Here is a 21,519-nt window from a genome sequence, read left to right on the forward strand (position 1 = left end):
ATTGCGTGAAATGAGGAACTGCTTGACAAGAGCCGAGCCTGTTCTCTTTGTCTGCCTTTTCTTGGGTGCTCTAAAATGTCAGTAGTTGGGATAACGTAGTCATTTATTGTTTGCAAACGCTGTTCAAACAGCATTTGAAGATGTGTTACGTGACTGATTTGCATGTCATCCTTGAGAATATGGTTTTTTTAAAAGGAAGAAACCCTGTTGAGTTAACCACGGTTTGAGGCTCATGGTCTCTGCTTTCTGAAAAAAAGGAAAACCTGTATTAAGTTTGGTGGGTGCAGTTTGTAAATCTGAGATGATGAAATGTCCACAGTGTGTTCGTTTCCAATTTTGCTTGTAAGGTTAGAAAGGTGTATTTCTCCATTAAAAATGTATCAGTAGTTTTCCGTATTACAAATAACCTTTTCCAGAGGCTATCGCCATGGGTACTGCAGGCAGAGGACTCCTCTCTCATGCGTCCATCATTCCCCGTCACCTCTAAAAATGATGTTTAACTGCCCTGTCATTCTTTAGCCAGAACAGGCATCCCTCCTGAAACCCCAATGATAGTGTGATAAGTTTGTGGTTTCAGAAAGGGGTGTGGATAAATTCTGTCGGCACGTATGATGGTTGCTTATGTCTTCAACTCCTGTGGAAACCTTGGGCAGTGGGTGTGAGGAGTGTGCCAAATGGTCCCAGAAACCTCAGTAGTCATTTTACCACTGCTAGAAGGAAGAAAAAGGTCACTGTGAATTCATGTATTGGAGTAAATGTTAATCCTCCAAGAAGAGAAGGGGGGAGGAGCGTGCATATGAAATTGAATCACTTAAATACTCTAGCTGTAGAATGTTCTTCCAGCTTCTCAACCAAATGTCACGACTGTCAGCGATATGCTAGCTTTCTCTCTCCTTCTCCCCCTCCTCTGTTTTGCTGGCTGAATACTGGGGACCAAGCTGGTAAAGACTTCCTCTCTTCGTTTGCCCAGGTCTCGCCACTGGCAGAGGCAGCATCATCTCCCAGCCCAGTGCTCAGCCACTTGTGGCGGTGGGCGCTTGGCTGTGCTGGCACTGCTTACATGCTTTTGTCATCAGACCTATGTATCAGTCAGGGGAACCCTCAAACTAAAGGGCTGTAGTCTTATTTTGCTAAAATGGCTTCCAGATAAACTTACTCCCTTTCTTTTTTTCCCTTCTCCCTCACGTAGTGCTAGAGGGTGCTGCTGAAGAAGAGGCTGAAGAGCCAGACGCTACTATACATACTACACTAAGCGAGGAGATCAGCAACCAAGAAGAAAGCCACAGTCAATCAGGGGATAAAAATGAAGGTAACTGGTTTGACTAGCTCTGTGTGACTCTGTAAATTAGGGCATTGATTAAGGCTTGTAGAAACATTTCTGACCCATCCATACCCCTTATCTGTGTGAAGAGTGTAAGATACATTGAGCAGAAGCACTGGTGCATTCATTTCTTTCCCCATCCCTAACCTTTATCTGTCTGAAAAGTATGAAATAGGTTGAGCAGAAGCATGGCCACATAAATACTCAACTACCACTGCAGGCTTCCAAACTAAGATTTTCTTGGCTCCCAGGAACTTGGCACCACATTACTTCGCCTAAAAAAACCACCTGTTTATAATGCTCAAACCTATCTTCCAAAGACTGTATTATGCAGAGATCAAATGTTCACAGAGAAACATGTTCCTCCTTGTTCACCCTCACATCCTCTTGTGTTACAGTGACTTTCTCCCAACACATGTCAAGATTCTGTGCTTTCTACCGGAGGTGACAGAGCAAAAGACTTGCAGGGTGTTCCTGTTTGTTTGGGAGACTTCTTTTGGGGGAAAGGAGTGTTTAATTTGAAAGCATTTTCTTTTTCAAACTTGTAAAGAGGAAGGTGGAAGGCCTTACCTGTGCGTTTGACATGTCTGTATGTTGAGAAACTATAGGTGAGATTTTAGGTGTGTTTGGAGTTTGGTATCTGAGACAGGAGCATCCCTGCTACATACAGAGTGTGATGGAGAAGTCTGAATCTGAACAGCTATAGCTGTGGCACTAGTCATGGATGTAACACATACGCTCCATGGACTAATATTGCTTGGTAGACAAAAAAGAAAAAAAAATCTACATAGATGCCAGCTGTGGCAGTAAAGGGGCATTTGGGGGGACCTAGGATTGTGGTTTGGTTAGATTTTTTCTAATTTAGCTTATTCCATATACAGAACTGGCTTAAGATATGCTAGAAAGAGAACCCAGTACCCTACACTGTGTTACTAATGCTTTGATTGTGCAGTTCTGCTCAAAACACGTGCTTGCTTGAATGATTGTGCTTGCCAGAGCGTGCATTCATCAGTACTCTTCTACTAGGTCATGGTGATCACAAGGTACCATGAATAATACCATTTTACAGCAAGAGAGTTTAAGGTAAAGCGCTCTATAAGCCCCATACAGAATTAAGGTTGAAAACAAAGATGAACATGCCTGTCCTATGAGAAGAAGCGTACACCTTGTCCTATGCATTACAATATGAGAAACTTTTCCTGTTACAAGAACTCCAAGTATTATGGGATGTGTGGTTTTGTTTTCAATTCCAGAGAAGCAGCCGGAAAGCTTAAACAGCTACAAAGTATCACCAAGTTCACCAAACAGTTTGGACGGAGCAGACTTGTCCTCCATTGATGCCATGATGTCAGCAGTGATGAATGTGGGGAAGATTGCTGAAAATGGCGGGAACTCTCAAACTATCAAATCCCCCTCAAAGTCTCCTGCACCAAATCGGATTGGCAGGAGGAACCAGGTGTGTAAACCCAAACGCAGGGAGGGTGAACGGGAGACAAGCAGCTGTGTGGGAAGCGATAAGACATAAGTATGTTTCTTTGATTGTTTGGCTTTTTTTTTTCCTCAGTGGGTATTTCTTGCCAGGGCCATTGCTCCTCTGCTTATGTTTTCTGGTGGCTCTCCAGAACATAACTTTAGAAAACTGGGAAATAAAGGGGTCCACTTGCTTTTCATTTCATGAAACTAGGAAAAAAGAAGTAGCTCAGAGAGGAGCAGAGCGGTGTGACAGGGGGCTTGGCTCAGACATCATGTGGGACCCCTCATGAGGTGTGCAGCTGTCCCTGGGGAAGATCCGAGTGATTTAAGGTTAAAGGTGGTGCTAGAACAAAGCATCCATCAGAACGCTCAGTTCACACGTGTATAGTGTAAGGTGCCTTTACTTCATTTTTAATAAAACTATAGAGAGCTATTGCATAATGCTTTGTACAAATCTTGCAGACCAAATATATATAGCTTTTATCAGTTTTTTTCCATTTACCAGTTGATGGCACCAGCTGACAGCAATATTGATGTCAACAAGTGAAAGGAGAGAGTTGTATCAGTTAAAGCTGTGAATATTTCTATGCATGTTTTTCTCCTGCTGGGCAAATGTCTGCAGAACAGCAAGAAATACCCCAAATCCCTGTGTCTGTTTGACTTAGAGCTTGTAGTGAAGCACGGAGAATTTGTAAATGAATCAAGATGTAACAGGGACCAGAAAGGTTGAGAGGCATGACTCATGTGATGTTCCTATAGTGGTTTATTAATAGCTTGCTGAGTAGCTGCCTAGTTGACAGACTTATGACTTGTCTTGGATTTTTTTTCTTGAAAGGAGTTAAAAGCCATTAACTGTAAATGAACATTCTTAAATGAAGGGTCTGGACAGTATACTGGCAACAGTGTTTGTGAGATCGTATTGTCTAGCACCTGGCTTTAAGGTTTGTTTGCAGTATTCCCACTTAGGGGCTGACCTGTTTCCTTGATTTCATCATGTGAAGTAAGGCGCTGGAGTTCAGACTAGTCTCAGTGGCAGTGCTATTACACAGCTGTCCGCCGGTACACCATGTGGTTTGGCTTCAGGGAAGTTTATTAGCGTTAGTGACCTTTATTCCACCTGATATTTCGATGGGCATCGAATCAAAGGAAGCTTGAGAGTAAATGTGACAGGATTAAGAGGGATTCTTACAGCGATTCTTACAGCGTAAAAATAAACAAATACATTGAAAACATAGTAAATAGCCTATTTGTTTTTAAGCTGAAAGATCGTTATCGCCAGAGAGGCAAATGGCTACATTACTGAGAAAGTAGAAGTGAGATGTGAAATATTAAGTGGGTATCAATCTGGTTAGCAACCTCTAATACAGCAAATTTCCACTTTCAGCATAGCAGAATGAAAGTACTGAATTGTTTCAGTGTGTAGCAGCACACAGATCTCAGATTCTGGTCAGAATGTGCCCCTTATTATAATTTCAAGGATAACAACAGTTAGCTAGTTTTCTGGGTCTGACTGCTGTTTCCCATGAGTTGGCAGCAAAACATTTTACCGTGAACCTTTGTCCCAAAGTCTATGGTTCTCTTCATAATGCTGACTTTATCTTGGCTCTAGTCTACTCATAGTCTAATAAGCATGTTCTCACATCAAGCAGCATCCATTTTAACTTCTCGTTTACTTTGCTCTTGGAGAAAATAAAGTGTGACAAAGGTGTTTCTTGAGCTGGAGGAAAACAAATAAACCTAATGCAGAACTCCAGAAGCATTTGCCATCAGTTGAATGCAGAGAAATTGTGCCAGGTTGGCTTACTAAAGGGAGAGTGGCTAACAAATTAGCTGCTAATTTTATCTTGCAGTTCAGGAAGTGTGTTTTCACCAACCCGGCTCTAGCAGGCTAGCTGAGTGCTATGTTTTAAATTTGTGAGTGGGGTGCTTTTACAGTAGGGATGCTGATGTTTTTTGGTCTGGATTGGGTCAGTCAACAGCATTCCTGTTGAAGCTACCCTGGATTTGCTTGAGCTGTGTTACGGTATGCAGCGTGTACCCTGTGTGACCACTGGAGAAAGTTTGGGTTTTAGTTAATAATAAACCCCAGATTCAATACTAATCAGCTCTGGCTTAGCTATAGTGTGTTTCTGATCTTTGCTTCAAGGTGAACCAGCAATTACTCTATCTTCTGTTAATTTGCTGATTCAAAGAGCAGGCAGACTAGAAAGCAGGCTTTGAAACAATCAAATGCATCATGTAGAGCTGCAGCACTCATTTTGGGGGGGGGCGCAAAAAAAAGTAGTAGGTTGATAATTTCACAGAAGTACCCTGGGGATTAAACACCATCTAAACTGTCAGCACAGCTGCAGGGATTTTCCTCATGGCACAGTGTGTTTGTTCTCTGTCCTGAGCCAACTTTAACAGGGTTGCAGTATAATTGGATCTGAACATTACTCCATAGACAGCTTGCATACAGTAAAATTAAAGTTGTATAACTAGGATGAAATGTGTGTATGTGAACTGTATGTTTGGGGGGGGCGCACTGGGATAATACATTTTAATTTTCTTGGGGTGTTCAGACTTCATAAAGGCAAAGCCTTTCTTGCTTGCTTTCTAATGTTTTGTGAGTAACAGTATGTTAGGTCTTGGCCCGTGTGCGTGGCCTACAGTGATTAGCTTTAGGATACAGAGCCCTGAAATACAGTTAGAAAAAGATGTACAAGAGAAACAGTAGGCAGGAGTGGGAGAACCTAATCCTTGCAGTCCTGATACTTTTAGAACTGAGGTCCCAAGTTTTGTTTACTTCAGGCAAAATGGGAAAGTAGCTCTTCATCCAATCCACAGGTTGCTGAAGTTGATCGAAAATTATCATGGCCTTATTTTTGAAAGCGGTGTTTAATAGGGGACTCTCCAGAATGGTTATCTAAATCATGTAGGAGGGCATATTCCTTTACTGAGACTTAAAAAAAGCTTTTCTCTAACACTATGTCAGCACCTTTCCTCCTAACAGGCCAGAGAATTTGTCACAGAGGCTTGGGTTAGTCATTCTCAGTGTCCTACACAAATGCTCGTGTCTGACGATCTGGAAAGGGTTGCTTCCAAGTTGATGACTTTTGGGACAGCAATGGGGGAGAAGAGCTGTGTGGAGAGAGGAAATTCACAGATACACTCATAGTCATCAACTCCCTCCAGACTAAAGAGCTCCTGAGGGAGGGGTTTTTTTTTTGCTTATTTTCATGATTTTACTAATGATACTTAAAATAGCCAGCATAGAGGTTCAGTAGAACATGTCCTTTTGGCATAAATATTATACTTTCCCATTGGTCATGCAGAGATGTTTTTTGTACTCTCTTGTGACCAGAAGTGTGGCTAACAGGCGGTGGGTATATCTAGCTGGTGAAGATTTGCATCATCCTGCAGAAAAACGTGGTTTAATTTTCAGTTGCAGATGGTTTTCCTTTTAATATACAGACATTGGTGCAGAAGCTGCACCTGGGCTTCTTGGTGAGGTGGTGTGAAAATACCCTTTATGTCATGCAGTAGCCATCCTTGTGGACAATTCAGGCAAACGCCTTTAGTTCCTGTGAGAGTGCCATTTCATCCTTGACTGAAAGAGTGGCGGCTTTGCTCAGTGTCTCAAGGGCATACTTAAATCAGGCTGAGCTCTCCGGTCAGCTTCATTGTTTGTACTCATGGCTTGACCATGGTTACTCCTGATTCTCACCTGGGTGGAGAATAACCGGGCTCATAATGTGTTCTTTTTGAGTCACGTACACTCCTGCATTGTCAACTCTTTCTCACTATGATCTCATCCGATCTTGCAGGCTTCAGAAGGGTTGGGCATGGCCGGTGTGTCTGGATGGGATGCTTCCAGGAGAAACACAGGATGCTAAGGGAAATGGTGTTGGTGATTCAGTAAACGCTGCTCTTCTGAGTCAGCCACGGAGCAGAACGTGCAGCCCCCTAGAAAGGGGCACCAAGCTACTGCCTTGCCATAGAGATGGGGTGGAAAATCTGAAGTCCCGACGACTCTTGCTTATTAAAGATCTTTTGGGAAGATTAGTGGCATTTGCCCACATGTTCTGGCTGTGTTCCAGTAATTACTTTCTGCTCACCTAAATTCTTTCTGGCAGTTTGAGCTGGTCGCAATAATTGCCTTCACTTCCTGTCCTAAACTGCTACTGCCGAGTATCTGTGTGCTGTTAAAACAGCTGCTGTACTTCTGCAGTAGTTGAAATGGCCCCTATTTATAAATTCAGAAGTTTCTGAAACTTCCCTGAGGAATCTATCAGGATGATAAATGTATACATGCAAGTTGTTCTGTTAGCAGTGGCCTTTTGTGCTTAGGATGGATTATAGTTTTTCCATCCTCAGCAGTAACAGCTTTCAAGTTCTTTTATATCAGTATTCCTTCTAATTTTTTTGTTTTGTTTTGTTCACAGGAAACAAAAGAAGAGAAGTCTTCCTATACCTGTCCTCTGTGTGAAAAGATTTGCACTACACAGCACCAACTAACTATGCATATTCGTCAGGTACTCAGAGTACCAGCTCTTGATTTCTTACTTTTAAGTGTGTCTGGTTTGCCAGAGTGTGTTTTGCAGTAGTGAAAAACATTTCCATGTGCAAACCAGAAATGCTTCATTATAACTTTATTCAACTGTTTTGCTTTTATTTTAGCCTTCCACTTGTATTTTCTTTAAAAAAAAAAAACAACCCACAAACTCAACCCTGAGGTGGGTAATTTTCCTCCCTTCCTTCCCCAACACTCTCCCCCCGCCCCCCACAGTGGCTCTAACAAGGATGTATGTCCTGTTCTGCATAGCTTAAGGTATCCCAAGGATCCAGAAAACCACTTCCATCACGAGGAAGTCCTGTTTTCTTATCCTGTTTGAGTACAGATCCCTTTACTGGTCATGCAAATTAAGAAGCAGGAAGACACATTTCTAAAATCCTCTCAGTGTAGAAGAGCCTCTCAGTCCTTCACAGGGTATAGTAATTTTGGGAGGCAGAATTAAAAATACACTTTTTTAATGGATGATGCATTTTTTTGTCAGCTACAGGCCTCTTCTTGCTCCTCTTGAAATATATGCATACTTTGTAAGGAGGTTTGGTCTTTGTTATGTCAGAAGGTTCTGCTTTGGATGCTAAGGTTGTGGTTCACCACTGTGAGTCCACTAGATACTTATTACTTCAGTTTTCCCTGTACTGTAACTGTTACTTTTTTTTTATTCTCCCGTTTTGGGATATTTTTTTTTGTTGGTATGTGAAGGAATTTTCAAGTCTCTGAATTCAAGTAAGAAAGAGTGGTACATACAGCATAGTAGCTAATGGCCATAATTTGGCTCTGTTAGGCATTCTTATGGCCATAGAAGTCTGCATGTGCAATCAGAAGCAGTTTACTTCTGTTTTCTTACTACGCAGTCAGTTTGAAATTAATGTCTTTAAAGAATATTTGGTTTTAAGTATCTTTCTTCTGCCATGGAGTTCATAATTACATCCTTTTTCTGTTTTCCTCCTTACCACTCACCCAACCCCACAGCACTGCACAGCTTAAAGTATCTCAAGGTACCCTTTGATGGGTTGTTGCTGGATCCCTTTCTATCCCTTTCTGCTGCACACCCAGCAGAAATGCTGCCTGTGGCGGGTGTTGCAGGCTGTATGAAACAGCTACTTGTGCTGGTGCATTGAGGAGTTAAAAATGAGGGTGGGGGTGGAGTTGAGGGGGGAGGGCTAAGGAGGAGAGATATATTATGGGGGCACACCTTAATACAAGGTGTTGTGCTGAGTGGCTCTTTAAAACTGCTTTTAAGATGTTTATAGTTCTTGCTGATATTTTACTGGCACTTCAGAAGGGTCATTCAATGAAAAAAAATCATTGCTTTCTCTAGCATAACACTGACACTGGAGGGACAGACCATTCCTGCAGCATCTGTGGAAAGTCTCTGAGCTCAGCGAGCTCCCTTGATCGCCACATGCTGGTGCACTCAGGTGAAAGGCCTTATAAATGTTCAGTATGTGGACAGTCCTTCACCACCAATGGAAACATGCACAGGTGAGTGCTGATCGTGACCCAAGAGTCTGGAAAGGATTACAGGATAGGGGGCTGTTTTGTTTCCTTGGAAGGACTTGCAAGCTGACTAAAGACACTTACTTGGGCGGAAAATGTGGACTGTCTGTGATATACAAGTATGGCATGACACATATACGGACTATAACTAGTAGGATGCTCTTAAGTTGTGGGTGGAAGTCAGAATTGAGAAGGGTCTTCTAGCTCTCTTCGCATATTATCAAGAGTTGTTACGAATATCCAGAAGTACTGCTTTTTTATTATTGTTGTTATTATTGTTGGTTTTGTTGTTATTTATGTATTAATTTTATTATTAATAATTATTACTTTGACAAATGGGATGGATTTTTCTCAGAGGACAAAAATATATAGCCAAGCTGTATAGGAGCTTCTAATTTTGTAGCTTCAGAGTCGTGGATGCAAGTGGTTGTATTGGAACAGCTGTGGTGGTGTTGTATGTTACATAGTTAGGTATCCAAGTGCCATCGTGAAGATGCCTCTTTGGAATAATTGATCTTATTTTTAAATACATACATCAGTACTTGCTTGTACTGTAGGCAACTTAATGCACTGTAGATCTGGGAAATTCCCTGTAACCCAAGTTGCCAAACGTATTTCATGTAGGTTCCTCCGTAGGGATGTAGCAATATGTACAGTTGTCAAATGGGGAAACAAAATGTTAAATCACATGAATGTTCCTTCCCCTCTCTCATGCCCCGATTCAGTATTCATTTATTTGCATGGGTGGAACACCTCAGAGCTGATTAAGACTTCGTGAATTCCCACATAGCTTTAGTCCCCATATCAAAGAGTTCACAACCTACAAAGAAACTGCAAGACAGGTGGGGGAAAAGACTATAGCTTATAAGCAAAATGACAAGAGTGATGGTTACAGGCTGATTCTGTGTGGGAGGGAAGAAATCTTGTTTCCTTGATTATTACCAGTCATTTTCCAAGCAGTGTGCTATAGGTGGAATGAAAGGAGTGATTTCGGTGACAACAGGAAAGATAACATAACGCTGCACAAAGGAAGCAATCGCTGCTTGCAGCTTTACCTTTTCTATATCATATTGTCCAGGTTAAACAGTTATGTGAAAACAGAGGAGAAGCCGGAACGAATGCAGTTCTGTAATTCCATGTTTGTTTAACCTGTGTTTGATTGGAATTGGGGAGAGTTGAAGAGAGAGACATAAATTGAGAAGGGAAAGACACAAAGACTTCAGAGGAGATACTGGCCTTGGGCATTGAATAAATCACACGTCTGACTCATCTGACCAGAGGTGTTTCGAGCCACATGTTTGCCAGACTGGGTCATTACTCTGTCTGCTGGGAGGAAGGCAGGGCAGCTGCCGAGTTGCAGCTGATGCCAGTCAGCATCCAAGGATGAATTCCAGTGCTGGGACTCTGGGGTGGTCGGACACTTGTGTCCGGGTCCTCAGCCCAGGCTGCATGCTGAAGGACTGCTGGTGTGGTTTATTTGTCCTTTTGCTTACTGGGCATCTCCTTGTCCTCTCCCAGAAGCAGGAAAGGGAGACTTCCCCCTAGACTTGACTCTGGGCCTATCAGATGTTGCTGTAGTCACCTTTGCTTATGCAGGTTTCCTCATATAGCAACTCTTACCATGCTTTAGTAGCAAGTTTGTCAGAATTGCCAGGCTCAGTGACTTGCCCAAAAGAAGTAAGTACAGATCAGAACCTTCTGATGAGAAGGTTGGTTTTAAATTGTTCTCTTAATGAGATGTTGCTTGAAGTTATCAGGCTGGAGTGCTGTATTTACTCACTGCACTAAGAAAGACCCAAGTTCATGCAAGGGAAATCTTCCTATTGAAAGTTTTTTTTTTCCATCTGACAGGTTGCCGTCTGTTCTGTAAAACTCCTTTTTGTGTAGGCCCACACCACTGCATTTCAGTGAGACATTGCAGAAACCAGTAACTGAGCTCAGTGGCACTGCAACAGGTGACCCCAGATCAGTGAAAGGCAAGATCCTGAGCACACTGAAAGAGGCTACTTTTGGTAAAGGAGGGTTGTGGTTGGCAGGACTATGCTACCAATTTTTTGCAGTGAATAGCCTTTTCTTGTTGCTATAACAGACAGTAATAGTGAATCCTGTTGCTGAAGTGGAAAGCATGAATGTGCAAGTAGGCAGATGAGGATAAATGCAAAGTGAAACAAAATTTGTTATCTGGTGCTATGACATGCTCACAAGGAAGATGTTCAATTTGCCCACCGGGTACCTCCTTCAGAAACAGGTATTTCTAGTCTAAGATGGTGTGAAGTAAATTCTTTCATAGGCATCTGAAACTTAGCTGTATTCTCAGGTCCAATGGCCTGCCAGTGCTGTGGCTGAATGCCTCTCACATCACATTCAAAACTGCTTCTGCCTCAGGATCCCGGAGCAAGGACCTGCTTGCCAGGTCCTGCCTTGTGTGCAACTCCCGCAGGCCTTGCTTGTGGTGGTGCCGTGTCTGTTCTTCACGCCAGCTGGATGTTAATACAGGTCCATCTTTCTCTGCTTTTGCACACAGTTCCTTTACTGTTCGCTATTTTTGTGTAAAGGTATCTAAGCAGTGACAGATATATGCCCAAAACAGGAAAGAATGATTTCTAACCTGATCCTGGTAGCCAGCATGGTGGTATCCCTGGAGCATCACACAGGGAGTAGGACCAGGGAGAGAAGTTGTAGGCTTAGCAGAAAGTCATGAATGTGCTGCTGAAGAACCAACATAGCTTGTGAAGGAGCAGGAGCATCCCCAAATATTACTGTATTTACATCAAATAAGTTCAGTCCATGGGAGAGGAATGAGGGAGAAGTTAGTCTGAACAGGGTGGGGAGGTGGTGTGTGTGAAATGTGTAGGCACATACTACATACATCCTCTCTTCTTTTTCTTGCCCTGTGCCTTGTTCTGGCTCTGTCTATACTATTTTTTTTTAATCCAGACTTTTAAAAGACCTTTTAGGGGAAAAAGTTCAATGAAGTGGTTTTGTCAAGGGAAATATTGTGCCATAGGAGTGCTTATTACTGTTCCGGCGGAGAATGAAATTTCTGATCCCATTTTTCCACCTGGTAGCAGCCAGCTCATTAGACATTCAGTTAAGCAGAGGAGTGAAGGGGTTTTGGTTGCTTTTTTGAGTTAGAAAATATCCATGTTGTTGCACTCTCAAGTGCCCATCCTCTCCATAGAAAGTAATTTTTCTTCTCCCTCACTTTATTAAGTCAAGGGAGGAAAAAACCCTCCAGAGCTCTTACTTGTTGTTCTTTTGCATGTGGGCAAAACTTTTTTGCAATAGCCAGGCTTTTTGTGTAGTGGGAACTCTCTTTTCCTGCCTATCTCTACTCTGGGTAAGTCTAGCTGTGTTGGGGTGTTGCGTGTACGCTCTACCTGTTCAATGGATGGTGCCCTTCCTGACTCCCACAATACATGCAACACTTCATTTGTAAATGAGTCATAGCCTCTCACATTAAGTCCAGTTTCTTTTTGTTGTGCTCCTTGGCTCCTTGTCAACAAGTCAAGTTGAATGGGCACAGCAGACAGGGGTGGAGGGGGAAGGTTTCTCTTGTGCAGCACCATTCAGAAAAAGAGGTTAAAACCTGCTTCCTTTTCAGACTGGGGTGACTCTTGGCCAGGATTTTTTTCAACAGGGAACCATGAGCCCGGGGCATCTCAAAAAACTCTCTTATAGCTGCCAGACTGCTCAGGAGTGGCCTGAGCCTCCTGTGGGAACAGTCACCGCTGGAGAGAGCAAAGGTTTCTGGAGGCTGCTAAATGTCCAGGGTGAAAAGCTGGTTTTCTCATTCTTCCGAATGTGCCGTCAAGCTAACTGCCTCCATATCAGTGCTGCTCCTGCTGTTTGGGGAGGGTTGTTGCAATCTGGTATGATAACTGGGAGGAACAGGAATTGCTCTGGAGGAGGAGAGCTGGAGATGATGATGAGTTTTTTACAGAGATTTCTTTTTGGCCAGTACTGGAAAGAGCAAGTCTTCTTGGAAATAGCAAGCCTTCTAGCATCAGGAACTGACTGGGGGCTTGAGGGGTTGTTTTCATGGGGCTTTTTAGGAAATTGGAGGAAGGAGTTAGATCACAGTGATTTTGAGTTCAAAATTCATGTAACTAGAACGGCACTGTTATTATCAGTACATAAGAAAATCTGCAATTTAGGATATGCTAATCCTCACGCTTTCACACTAGAGACACAGACGCTATGGTCACAGCAAATTAAAGTTGAATATTCTCAGATCTCCAACAGGAGTATAAACTATATGGGGGAAGAGGGGGGAGGGGGGAGTTGTTTTCTGTAGCTCTGAAAGAGCTGGGGATTTCCAAAGTACTGTCTTAAATCAATAGATTGCAGTTACTAAAGGTTTTCCAAAGGCTTTCCTTCTGTACTGTCACGGTAGCTCCCTAGGGAGTTTATCTACAAGTAGCACCAACTCTGAGGAGCCCTTTGGGGTCTAGACTCTGCCACCAAATAGGAGGTTGCAAGCATCTTACTCCATGTCCACTGCTGCATCTCCCCAAAATGCAGACAGAGGAGTTAGGCAGCTGCTGTGGGTTCTAGTGGTGGTGGTGGTTTGTAAGCTTTAGCAAGGGACCTTGAGGTAGAGAAAAGACTTTGCTTGACTTACTATGTTGCATTTGAGTAGAACATGGATCAAGCTTCAGGGGGAAGGGCGATGCCTCCACTTGCTCCAAAAGAGTTTCGTTTGGGTGTAGGAGAATTTTCCAATGTCTCCTTTTCCACTTCTGTGACTGAGGGTGGTCTGTACCTATCACTTTAAAATCACATTTTCCTCCCTGCCAGAGACATGCTTTCCATGCAGCTTGAAAATGTTAATAGGATATAAATGCCAGAAGGGAGGCAAGAAATGACCTTCCTGCCAGTTTCCAGTGAGTAGCTGTTAAAGACTCTGTGGCAAGTCTGAAAAGAGTAAAGGGATAATGTATGTATTTCAGCCACAGCTTCCTCAGTTTGGTAAATGAAGTGGCTGATGTTCACCAGGCTGTCCATGTAAGTGTGGTAATGCAAACTATCCTGAAGTGTTTAATATAAAACCAAAACATCACAGGTATCTCTACCTTTTCTCTCCTTCCACTCCTTGCTCCATGCCTAGCAAAATTCTTTATAATGATTTTTCATTTACATCCTACTTAGGTACTTGTAGGCTGTTTATGTACCATCTCAGGAACAGGTCTCAAAGTTTGGGGATTTTTTTTTGGCACATGCGAAACACCACATGCAACAACCACATGCAGAAGTCTTTGAAACTCAAATTGGAAGATCTGGATCGCAGAAGCTATGCTTTGAAGCATGCTTACAAAGGGTCCTATCAAAGAAGGTATTTCTTCTTTTAATTAAGAAGGCACTTTCATTCTCAATCTTATTTTCAGTGCGAGATAATTTTCCCAAACTTCTCTTTTTAATGAGCTGTGGAGAGACAAACAGCTGGTTTTGCTGTCAGGGTATGGGTATGGTACTATTCTGATGTTCAAATTAAGTTTTTTTTTTTTAAAAAAAACAACACTGTATGTGTGTTTATAATGTCGCTGAATGAGTTTTTTGAGAAAGGTAGAAAACACACGTGCTGGAGAGTAACCTGTGAATTTTGATGTTTTAGCCGGCCATCTTTGCTGGCAAATGAAGAGCGTACGCATGGTGAAGATTGTAGCGTACTGTTTGGAAGATGAGTGTTGGATCCTGATAAGGGCCGTGGGGGATGATACATATGCTTTAATGATTTCCCCACTCTCTTTAACATGGATCTTTGTTTCTTGGGTAGGCATGCGTACAGGCTGCCTGTGACTTTGCAAATATCCACTAGGCAGAATGTCCTCAAGATCTGGCTGAATCCATCCTCTCCCTGCATTCCACCTGTGAATTGCTCCTGTGTTATTTATGGCATTGGCCCGCTTCCAGTATGTTGTGTGTGCTTTGTAGGGTGCAGTGCAATAACAATGCCCAGCCTCGAAGTACAAATAGGATCTCTGCAGTCTAGCACGTGCAGTCTGGCATTTGCTTAAGATGGGAGTTTTTTGGAGGCAGAGCATAGCCAAATGTGAGGATGAGCTTTTTGCCTTTTTCTTTTTTTTCCAGAAGGGAACAGGAACTGCCTTACTACAACGTGGTTTGGTTTCTGGTGGTTTGCTAAGACAGCTGAGTGGAAATCTGGTGTTAAACATTGGGTGGCTTTGAAAAACTGAACATACAAGATCTTGAAGCTAAAAACAAATAGCCAAGGAACTCACCATGCTGAAAATGACTGACACTTCACGCATGTGAAAAGGCCTTCTCTTATTGTCTTGAACAATAGAAATGTCTCTTTGGTCATCTCCTAAGGAGCTTTTATTTCAGTGTAGTAATTGGCAGGCAGTGCTCTTAAATACGAAGAAGCAGGGTGCATTACAGGCTTTCAAATCCATTCCTTATACATGGGGGCATGATTTAACCACTGTCAGCATGCTAGTGAAAGATAAGCTTCAGCAAATGCAAGTGCCCTAATTCTTGAGCAGGGATAACGAACACAAAGGACTAATTTCTGCTTCTAGTATTTGATGACTGTAGTTGTGGGAAACAGGTGAGGTGTGATAGCTGTTTCTGTTTTCTTTGCAATTAAAAAATTACATTTTCACTAATACATTTTGCAAATAAGGATGGGGAAACAGGTGGAGAGAAGGGTTTTTTGGTCTCTCTCCTGTCAGCAAATATATCCAGAGTAAATGTTTGGTATTCTACTGGGATCCCCATATTTGAAGAAGATTTAAAAAGAAAGAAAGAAGGAAAAGGTCAGGCTTTTTCAACAACAGTGTAGCAGTAAGAGTCTGTTTTTCTGTGTTTTTGATGGGAATTAGAAGACTACAGTATTTTTAATTGTCCCAGGCAGAGATTTTTGTCTGTCCCGCTGTCGCTGAGTAGATTGGTCATCTTTTTTGGAGACTTTGTATAAACTTTTATTTAATTAACATGAGGCATAAATAGGGTGCTCCAAAGAAAACCCTCCATGGATATCTTCAGGGGTATGAGACTCTGAAATAGCTCTTGTGCCACACTACCTCTATGAGCCGTTGGAGACGAAAGGAGATGCCATGATTTCAGTCGTGTTACATGCTGCTTGTAGCCTTGGACAGTGTTCCCCTTCAGTTATCATTAAAGAACAGCAAAGGAAGTTAACACAAAAACACGAAGGCTGAGACCTGATTAGAATCAAGCGAAGCAAGGAAGTGCAGAGTTAAGATTTATATGCTGACCTTAATTAGCTCCATTGTTCTTGAGAACCGAAGCGTACACAATGAGGAAAGTTGTACTTGCATCTCCAGAGCTCTTCAGTACCTAAACATAAGAAAGACTTCAGTGTGCTTATCAGTCCTAGATTTTGTGCATGTTGCCTTTTAAGTAATAGCTAAGTCTGATCTTGTGCTATGTGAGGTTGTGGATTTTTATGTTTTGTTTTTCCACGGGCAAAGGGGACACGCTGCTCTCAGTAAGTTTAGGTTTCTGGTGTGACTTGCATGGAGGGGAAGGTGGTCTGACGTAGCAGAGTAATACCACCCACCTCACGGGCAGTAACATAAATCTCCGTATAACAGAGCATATTGAGCGTAGCTTAGTGCTGCTTTGTTACCCATGTCACAGTTCAAATGAGCACAAGCCACTTGACAGATTAGGCTCTAGTCGCAGAGCACACAGCAGCGCAAGACCTTGATCTTTCCGTACAAGTACCCTTTCAGGAACATCACCTCCTCTGAAGGTTTAGTATTCTCAGGGATGTTACCTCCCCTTCTCACCTTGAAGAGCTACAAAATAAATAAAAGCCTTAACTTAGCAAGCACTAAAAAATCCAGGTTATCCTTGTGGGGAGTTGAGGTGCTTTTAGTCCTTTGCCATAAGCCTGACCTTAAGGTGATTCTTGCAGAGATGTTAGCTCTTGGGGTTAACAAGTAACACGTTGTTTTGTTGGCATTTTGGTTCGTGGTTTGTCTTCAGGCTTGTATACTTTGGTGGTTGGGTGATTCGGTGTAGAAAATGCTGGTGGTGAGAAAGTTTGCTGGGAGAGTTCGTGTGTTAAGGTAATCTTTGCTCAGCCTGTTGTGTGTGCACGTCAGAAATACTTGCATCACTTCTCTAATGAATGTGTGTTCGCTCTGTTCCTCCTGTTGTCTGAAAAGACTTCTGGGCCAAGTACCAACGAGAATGAGGAAAAAGTCTATCTCAAGCTGCATTTGTGGTTGCTGTCGTTCCACCTTTAATGTATGTCTTCCAGCTTTACCTTTTCTCTCCCGGTATCTAACCTGCTCAACCTGTTCCAGTTCAGCATGCTGGAACCAGCAAACTGCAGAAGGTACCCCTTCTCAGGGTCAGCAGGTTTTTTCCTCTTTCTTTTCTACCCTCTTTTAAAAATAGGCTATTTGTTAACAGTCGATTGTCAGCATTTGGGGGAACTAATCAAGCTGTAGAAAACAGTGAGGGGAGTCTTGGTGTCTGGGTTTAGCCAGGGCCTTTCACTCGGGTTTTTGAGCCATGATGCTCACCTGCATGGTGCACACAGCGTAGGCAAAGACACGGTCTATAAAGTAGTAGTGCCATTATACAACTGGTAAATAGCACACAATATGCAAATACTGCTTTCTTTTTCTTAAGGGCATTCATAGATACGCTGAGTTCTTTAGGCTGCTCTCTTAGTTGAAGTTTTCTAAAAACTCAGTGATTTTTTGGTAAATTCTCAGAATCGGCTCTCTGGTGCTTCGTGTGGAAATATGTCATAAAATAGAACAGGTGTACAGCTTCTCTGTGGCTCATTTGGACATCAAGCCATCTCAATGTGTTGTCTTTCTTGACAGTTTCAAAAGGAGGGTAAAGAGAGCAAGGCAATCCATATTGCCCCTGGACTGCACCAAAATTAATTTCACTTGAGGGCAAAAGTTCCCAAACTGCTGTAAAGTACCACAAGTCATGTGGGGACTTCTGTTTTCAACTACTGCGCTTGGCTAAACAGGCATGTAACAAGACGTGAAACCTTTTTGTAGTGCTTCTCTGCTCGGCAGGGGAATTCTGTGAGATCACTGCTGGTGAGGAAGGAGGACCACATGTTCAGGAACAGGAGAGGAAATGCACTGAGCACGTGAAACGTCTTTTGCTAGGATGCCGTCCTCGGCGCTGGGAAGAGTTTGCACAACTTCTGTGTTCTCAGTGATAACCCCGTACTTCTTTGCCCCTCGGGTTACTTGGTGACTGCTGATATCGGGGTGATGTGGAGACCCTGCTTCAACGAAGATGTGCTTCTCTTATCTAGTGCAGCTTCCTTGCTTGCATGCATGCATGTGTGTGCGTGAGTGTGCAGGGGGGAGGTATTCGGATCCATCTGCGCGGCGTCCCCAGCATTGCTGTGACGATGTATTTTTTCCTCCTTGAGCTGTGTGACGCAGCAAGTTGTTCTGTGCTGTGTGCCATCAGGATTGCTCAACAGTGGTGTGTTGAGAGGGAGGCAACTGCATGAGGGCTTTGCCTGGTTCTGGAAAGTAGCTGGGGCTTATGTTTGCTTGATTGGTAAATGGGTGCAGTTTTAGGGGGGAGATAGGACATACCTGGGACTTCTTCAACTGTGTTTGCTTGTAAGGATAAAACTTTTCCCCCTTCTCATACTTTTTCTCTAATTTTTACCCTCTCTCTTCTTTTTTTTTTTCCCCCCTGATGCTAAAATTTAAAACTGCTTTAATTGTCCTTACCATCTAATAACACTTGTTTTATTTAAACGTGAAGTTTCCTAAAAAATCAACAATGACTAAGGTTATATGCCATGATAACTAAAGGACTTGACTTGTCTGAAAATCACTGATTTCCAAAAAGATTAAAGAAAACATCAGTTCAGAATGTCCCAGGCCAGGTTTTTGGTACATTTAAAAAAAAAAAAAAAATCTTATTCCTGCTTAATTTTATTGTTGTTAATAAACTTTTGTCTCCAAGCTTAAAGAACCACACAGGCCTCAGAGGGATCTTGTTTAATATTGTCCCTTATGAAAGAGTTTCTTACGGCTTGGAAGTCTCCTCGCAGTATTTGGCATTGTTCATGTAGGTCTGCTCTGAATTTAATGCAGGCTGCGGGCAGGCAGTTTGGTGAAGTGATACTGGGAAGCTCGCACTACATTTCCCTCCTCTTTTGCCCTCCCTTATGCAACGGTTGATGCAAACTGCAAGTGAATGCTTTCTTTTGCTGTCCTTTGGGAAGCTTTGCTTTGGAGGCATGGTTTGAATCATTTCCCTGTCACAGCATCATCAGGCAACTATTTGTCTCTTTTTTTTTTTTTTTCTTTTCCTTTGAGGTGTTCTGACAACGCTGCTGGTAGGGAACAGGAATAACTTTGAGCCAAGCTGGGAATGCAGTTGTATCAATCTCGGCCTGTTTGAACTTGCTGATTCTGCGTAGCAAGTAGTTGCTTAAATATCTGTGAATACAGCATAATTATTCAGAAATAGTACACCCTCCCACCCTGTTGGATTTGTAGATCACTATCTTTCCTCTCACTCATGCTTACAACTTGCCTTTATTCACAGCAAAGCAAAATTTTATTCTAGGTTAAAAATACAAAATGCTTTGTGTGCATGTGTGTGTATCGTATATCCTTAGGTATCATGTATTGGCAGCTGCATGGCACTGGTTAACTTTGCAGACTGTCCTGGTAGCACTGAAAAGGGATTTCTAATCTGTCATTTGAACATAATCACAGGTGGCTTTTGCAGCCTTAGCGCACCTAGTCTTGGTGGATCTAAATAATAATGCTCACGTCATCCTAATGATGCTGTCTGCTGCCCCACTGTAGGGCTGGTTTTGCTTTGCTGGGAGAACCTCATTGTGCAGGCAGATAGACAGCGCGGCAGCCCGCACTGAACTTGGGGGGATGCTTATGGCATGTCTGTGTGGCACCATGGGCTGCGGCAATTCCCAGGGAGACGCCGAGGGGGCTGCTTACACCCACATTCCGCTGCATGCTGCTGTGCAGGGAACCTCGCCGGGGCCGTGTTAGCCCTGATAGACAGAGCTAATAAGCGGTGGGGCCTCCATGAGGATAATGAGCCGTGCCGCAGCGCCGGCAAGATTGCAGTGCCAGAGTGCCGTGGGGAGCGCTAGCTGGGGGATCTCCTGCTGTGTGCCTGGTTGCAGACATGCGGCTAAAATGAGTCAGTGCTTTCCAATCTGATCCTTCCCGGGACCCGTTTGCCCCACCCCGCTCTTTCACTGCATGCGTTGCAATGGCTTTCTTGCTGGCATAGCCATTGAAATTTCTTGCTGTTCAGCTTTGTTTGGTTTATCCTATGCTAGTGTTCAATGCTGCTTACCACTAGAATATTTGGTGGTACTTTAAATTTGTTTTGAGATTGCGCTGTGGTTGTAAGAAGGCATTTCCCAACTGGTTGGTTTTTAGGTATTCGAATGTCTCTTGTTGTGAAGTGTGCATGTGTGTCCAAGGGCTTTTTGGGTCATTTTTGGGTTTTTTTGAGGATACAAATAGCAAACAACCCAGGAAGAGAAGACAAACAGAAACTGGTCCGAGTACAGATTGTGTCTGATTTGCAAAATTACCTGCTTTTTTCTGGTTCCTGTGATTACAACTGGCAAGGGTTGAGTGGATTGCTCTCTTAAGTGGGTGATGTTGGTAATTAGCACTGGAAATACATTGTCAATACAGATTCTCGACATGTTTTAACAAACAAACTGACTAAACTCTTTAACCCAAGGGTGTAATGTTACTGCACTTTTGACTTAAGTTCTAGTCATATTCACGAGACTCTTAAGGACAGGGTTAGCAGCAGTATATTAAGTGATTGCTGCTAAAAATGGTGCTGCTTCACTTTCTGTTTGTTTAGGATTTACTTCCCATGCATGTCAAGTGGCAGAAGCTTTGAAGAGGAGTTCCCTGTGTTTTCCTACATTTCGAGACAATTTGGGCTGAAGTAACATTTGTTACAGAATGAAACCAAAAACAGTGACAAAGATGACGTGACCTAGAAATCTCTCAAAAGAGATGTTATCAGTGTAATTTTGAAGGCTGTCTTCTCTTATTGTGTGAGCAATTTTTCATTCTGTGGGGCCTGAAGAACGTCGTGGTCCAAATTTGAACCTGTCTTGGATGCATCCTGTACTCTTGTTGTTTCTAATACGGTGGCACGAAGTTAAAGCTTAGACAAAGCAGACTTTTTTTTCTTTAAACAGAGATGTTTGGTCATGTTCTGAATGACGGGCATTCTTTTTCTTTACTGTAAATTACTGAAAGCATTTTTTTTATTCTTTAGAGGTTATTTACTGTTTTTTGAAGGTAGCAATGTAAGTGAAAGATCTCAGGGAAGAAAACAGTGGAAGAGGTAAAGCAATTGTATCAGCTAAATTGTACTCAGGGCATCTGACCAGCTCAGTCCTTCCCAGACTGGCTTGGTGAACTTGAGTAACTCTTTATGTTGGAGGGAAAAAAAAAAAAAGTACGTTTTAAATAAGGTGAAGGATGGATTTTATTCTTGCTCTCTGAATGGTTGAATGTGTGGCTCCCTTGTCTTTAGATAAGCATCAGATGTGTGAGGATCATCCCCTTGATTTTGATACCACACTGCTCAGAAATCACGAGGGAGATTAGGAACAGTGATGTACAGTACAGTAGAGTATAGGGTACATCTAGTGGTAAAGTGGAGAAACTTA

General features: G+C 42.7%; 1 protein-coding gene across 1 annotated transcript in view; it reads left to right on the forward strand.

Moving 5' to 3' along the window:
• The first annotated feature begins 1,197 nt into the window (after positions 1 to 1,197).
• Positions 1,198 to 21,519, forward strand: part of RREB1 (ras responsive element binding protein 1) — a 66,768-nt gene continuing 46,446 nt past the window's right edge. Inside the window, exons 1-4 of the mRNA XM_009885414.1 lie at positions 1,198 to 1,309; positions 2,575 to 2,777; positions 7,219 to 7,308; positions 8,665 to 8,828. Of these exons, the coding sequence (XP_009883716.1) occupies positions 2,664 to 2,777; positions 7,219 to 7,308; positions 8,665 to 8,828 (368 nt within the window). The 5' untranslated portion in view covers positions 1,198 to 1,309; positions 2,575 to 2,663. The remainder of the gene's footprint in view (positions 1,310 to 2,574; positions 2,778 to 7,218; positions 7,309 to 8,664; positions 8,829 to 21,519) is intronic.

The sequence above is a fragment of the Charadrius vociferus genome, unplaced genomic scaffold (assembly GCF_000708025.1).
Source record: "Charadrius vociferus isolate BGI_N301 unplaced genomic scaffold, ASM70802v2 scaffold375, whole genome shotgun sequence".
Classification (NCBI taxonomy): domain Eukaryota; kingdom Metazoa; phylum Chordata; class Aves; order Charadriiformes; family Charadriidae; genus Charadrius; species Charadrius vociferus.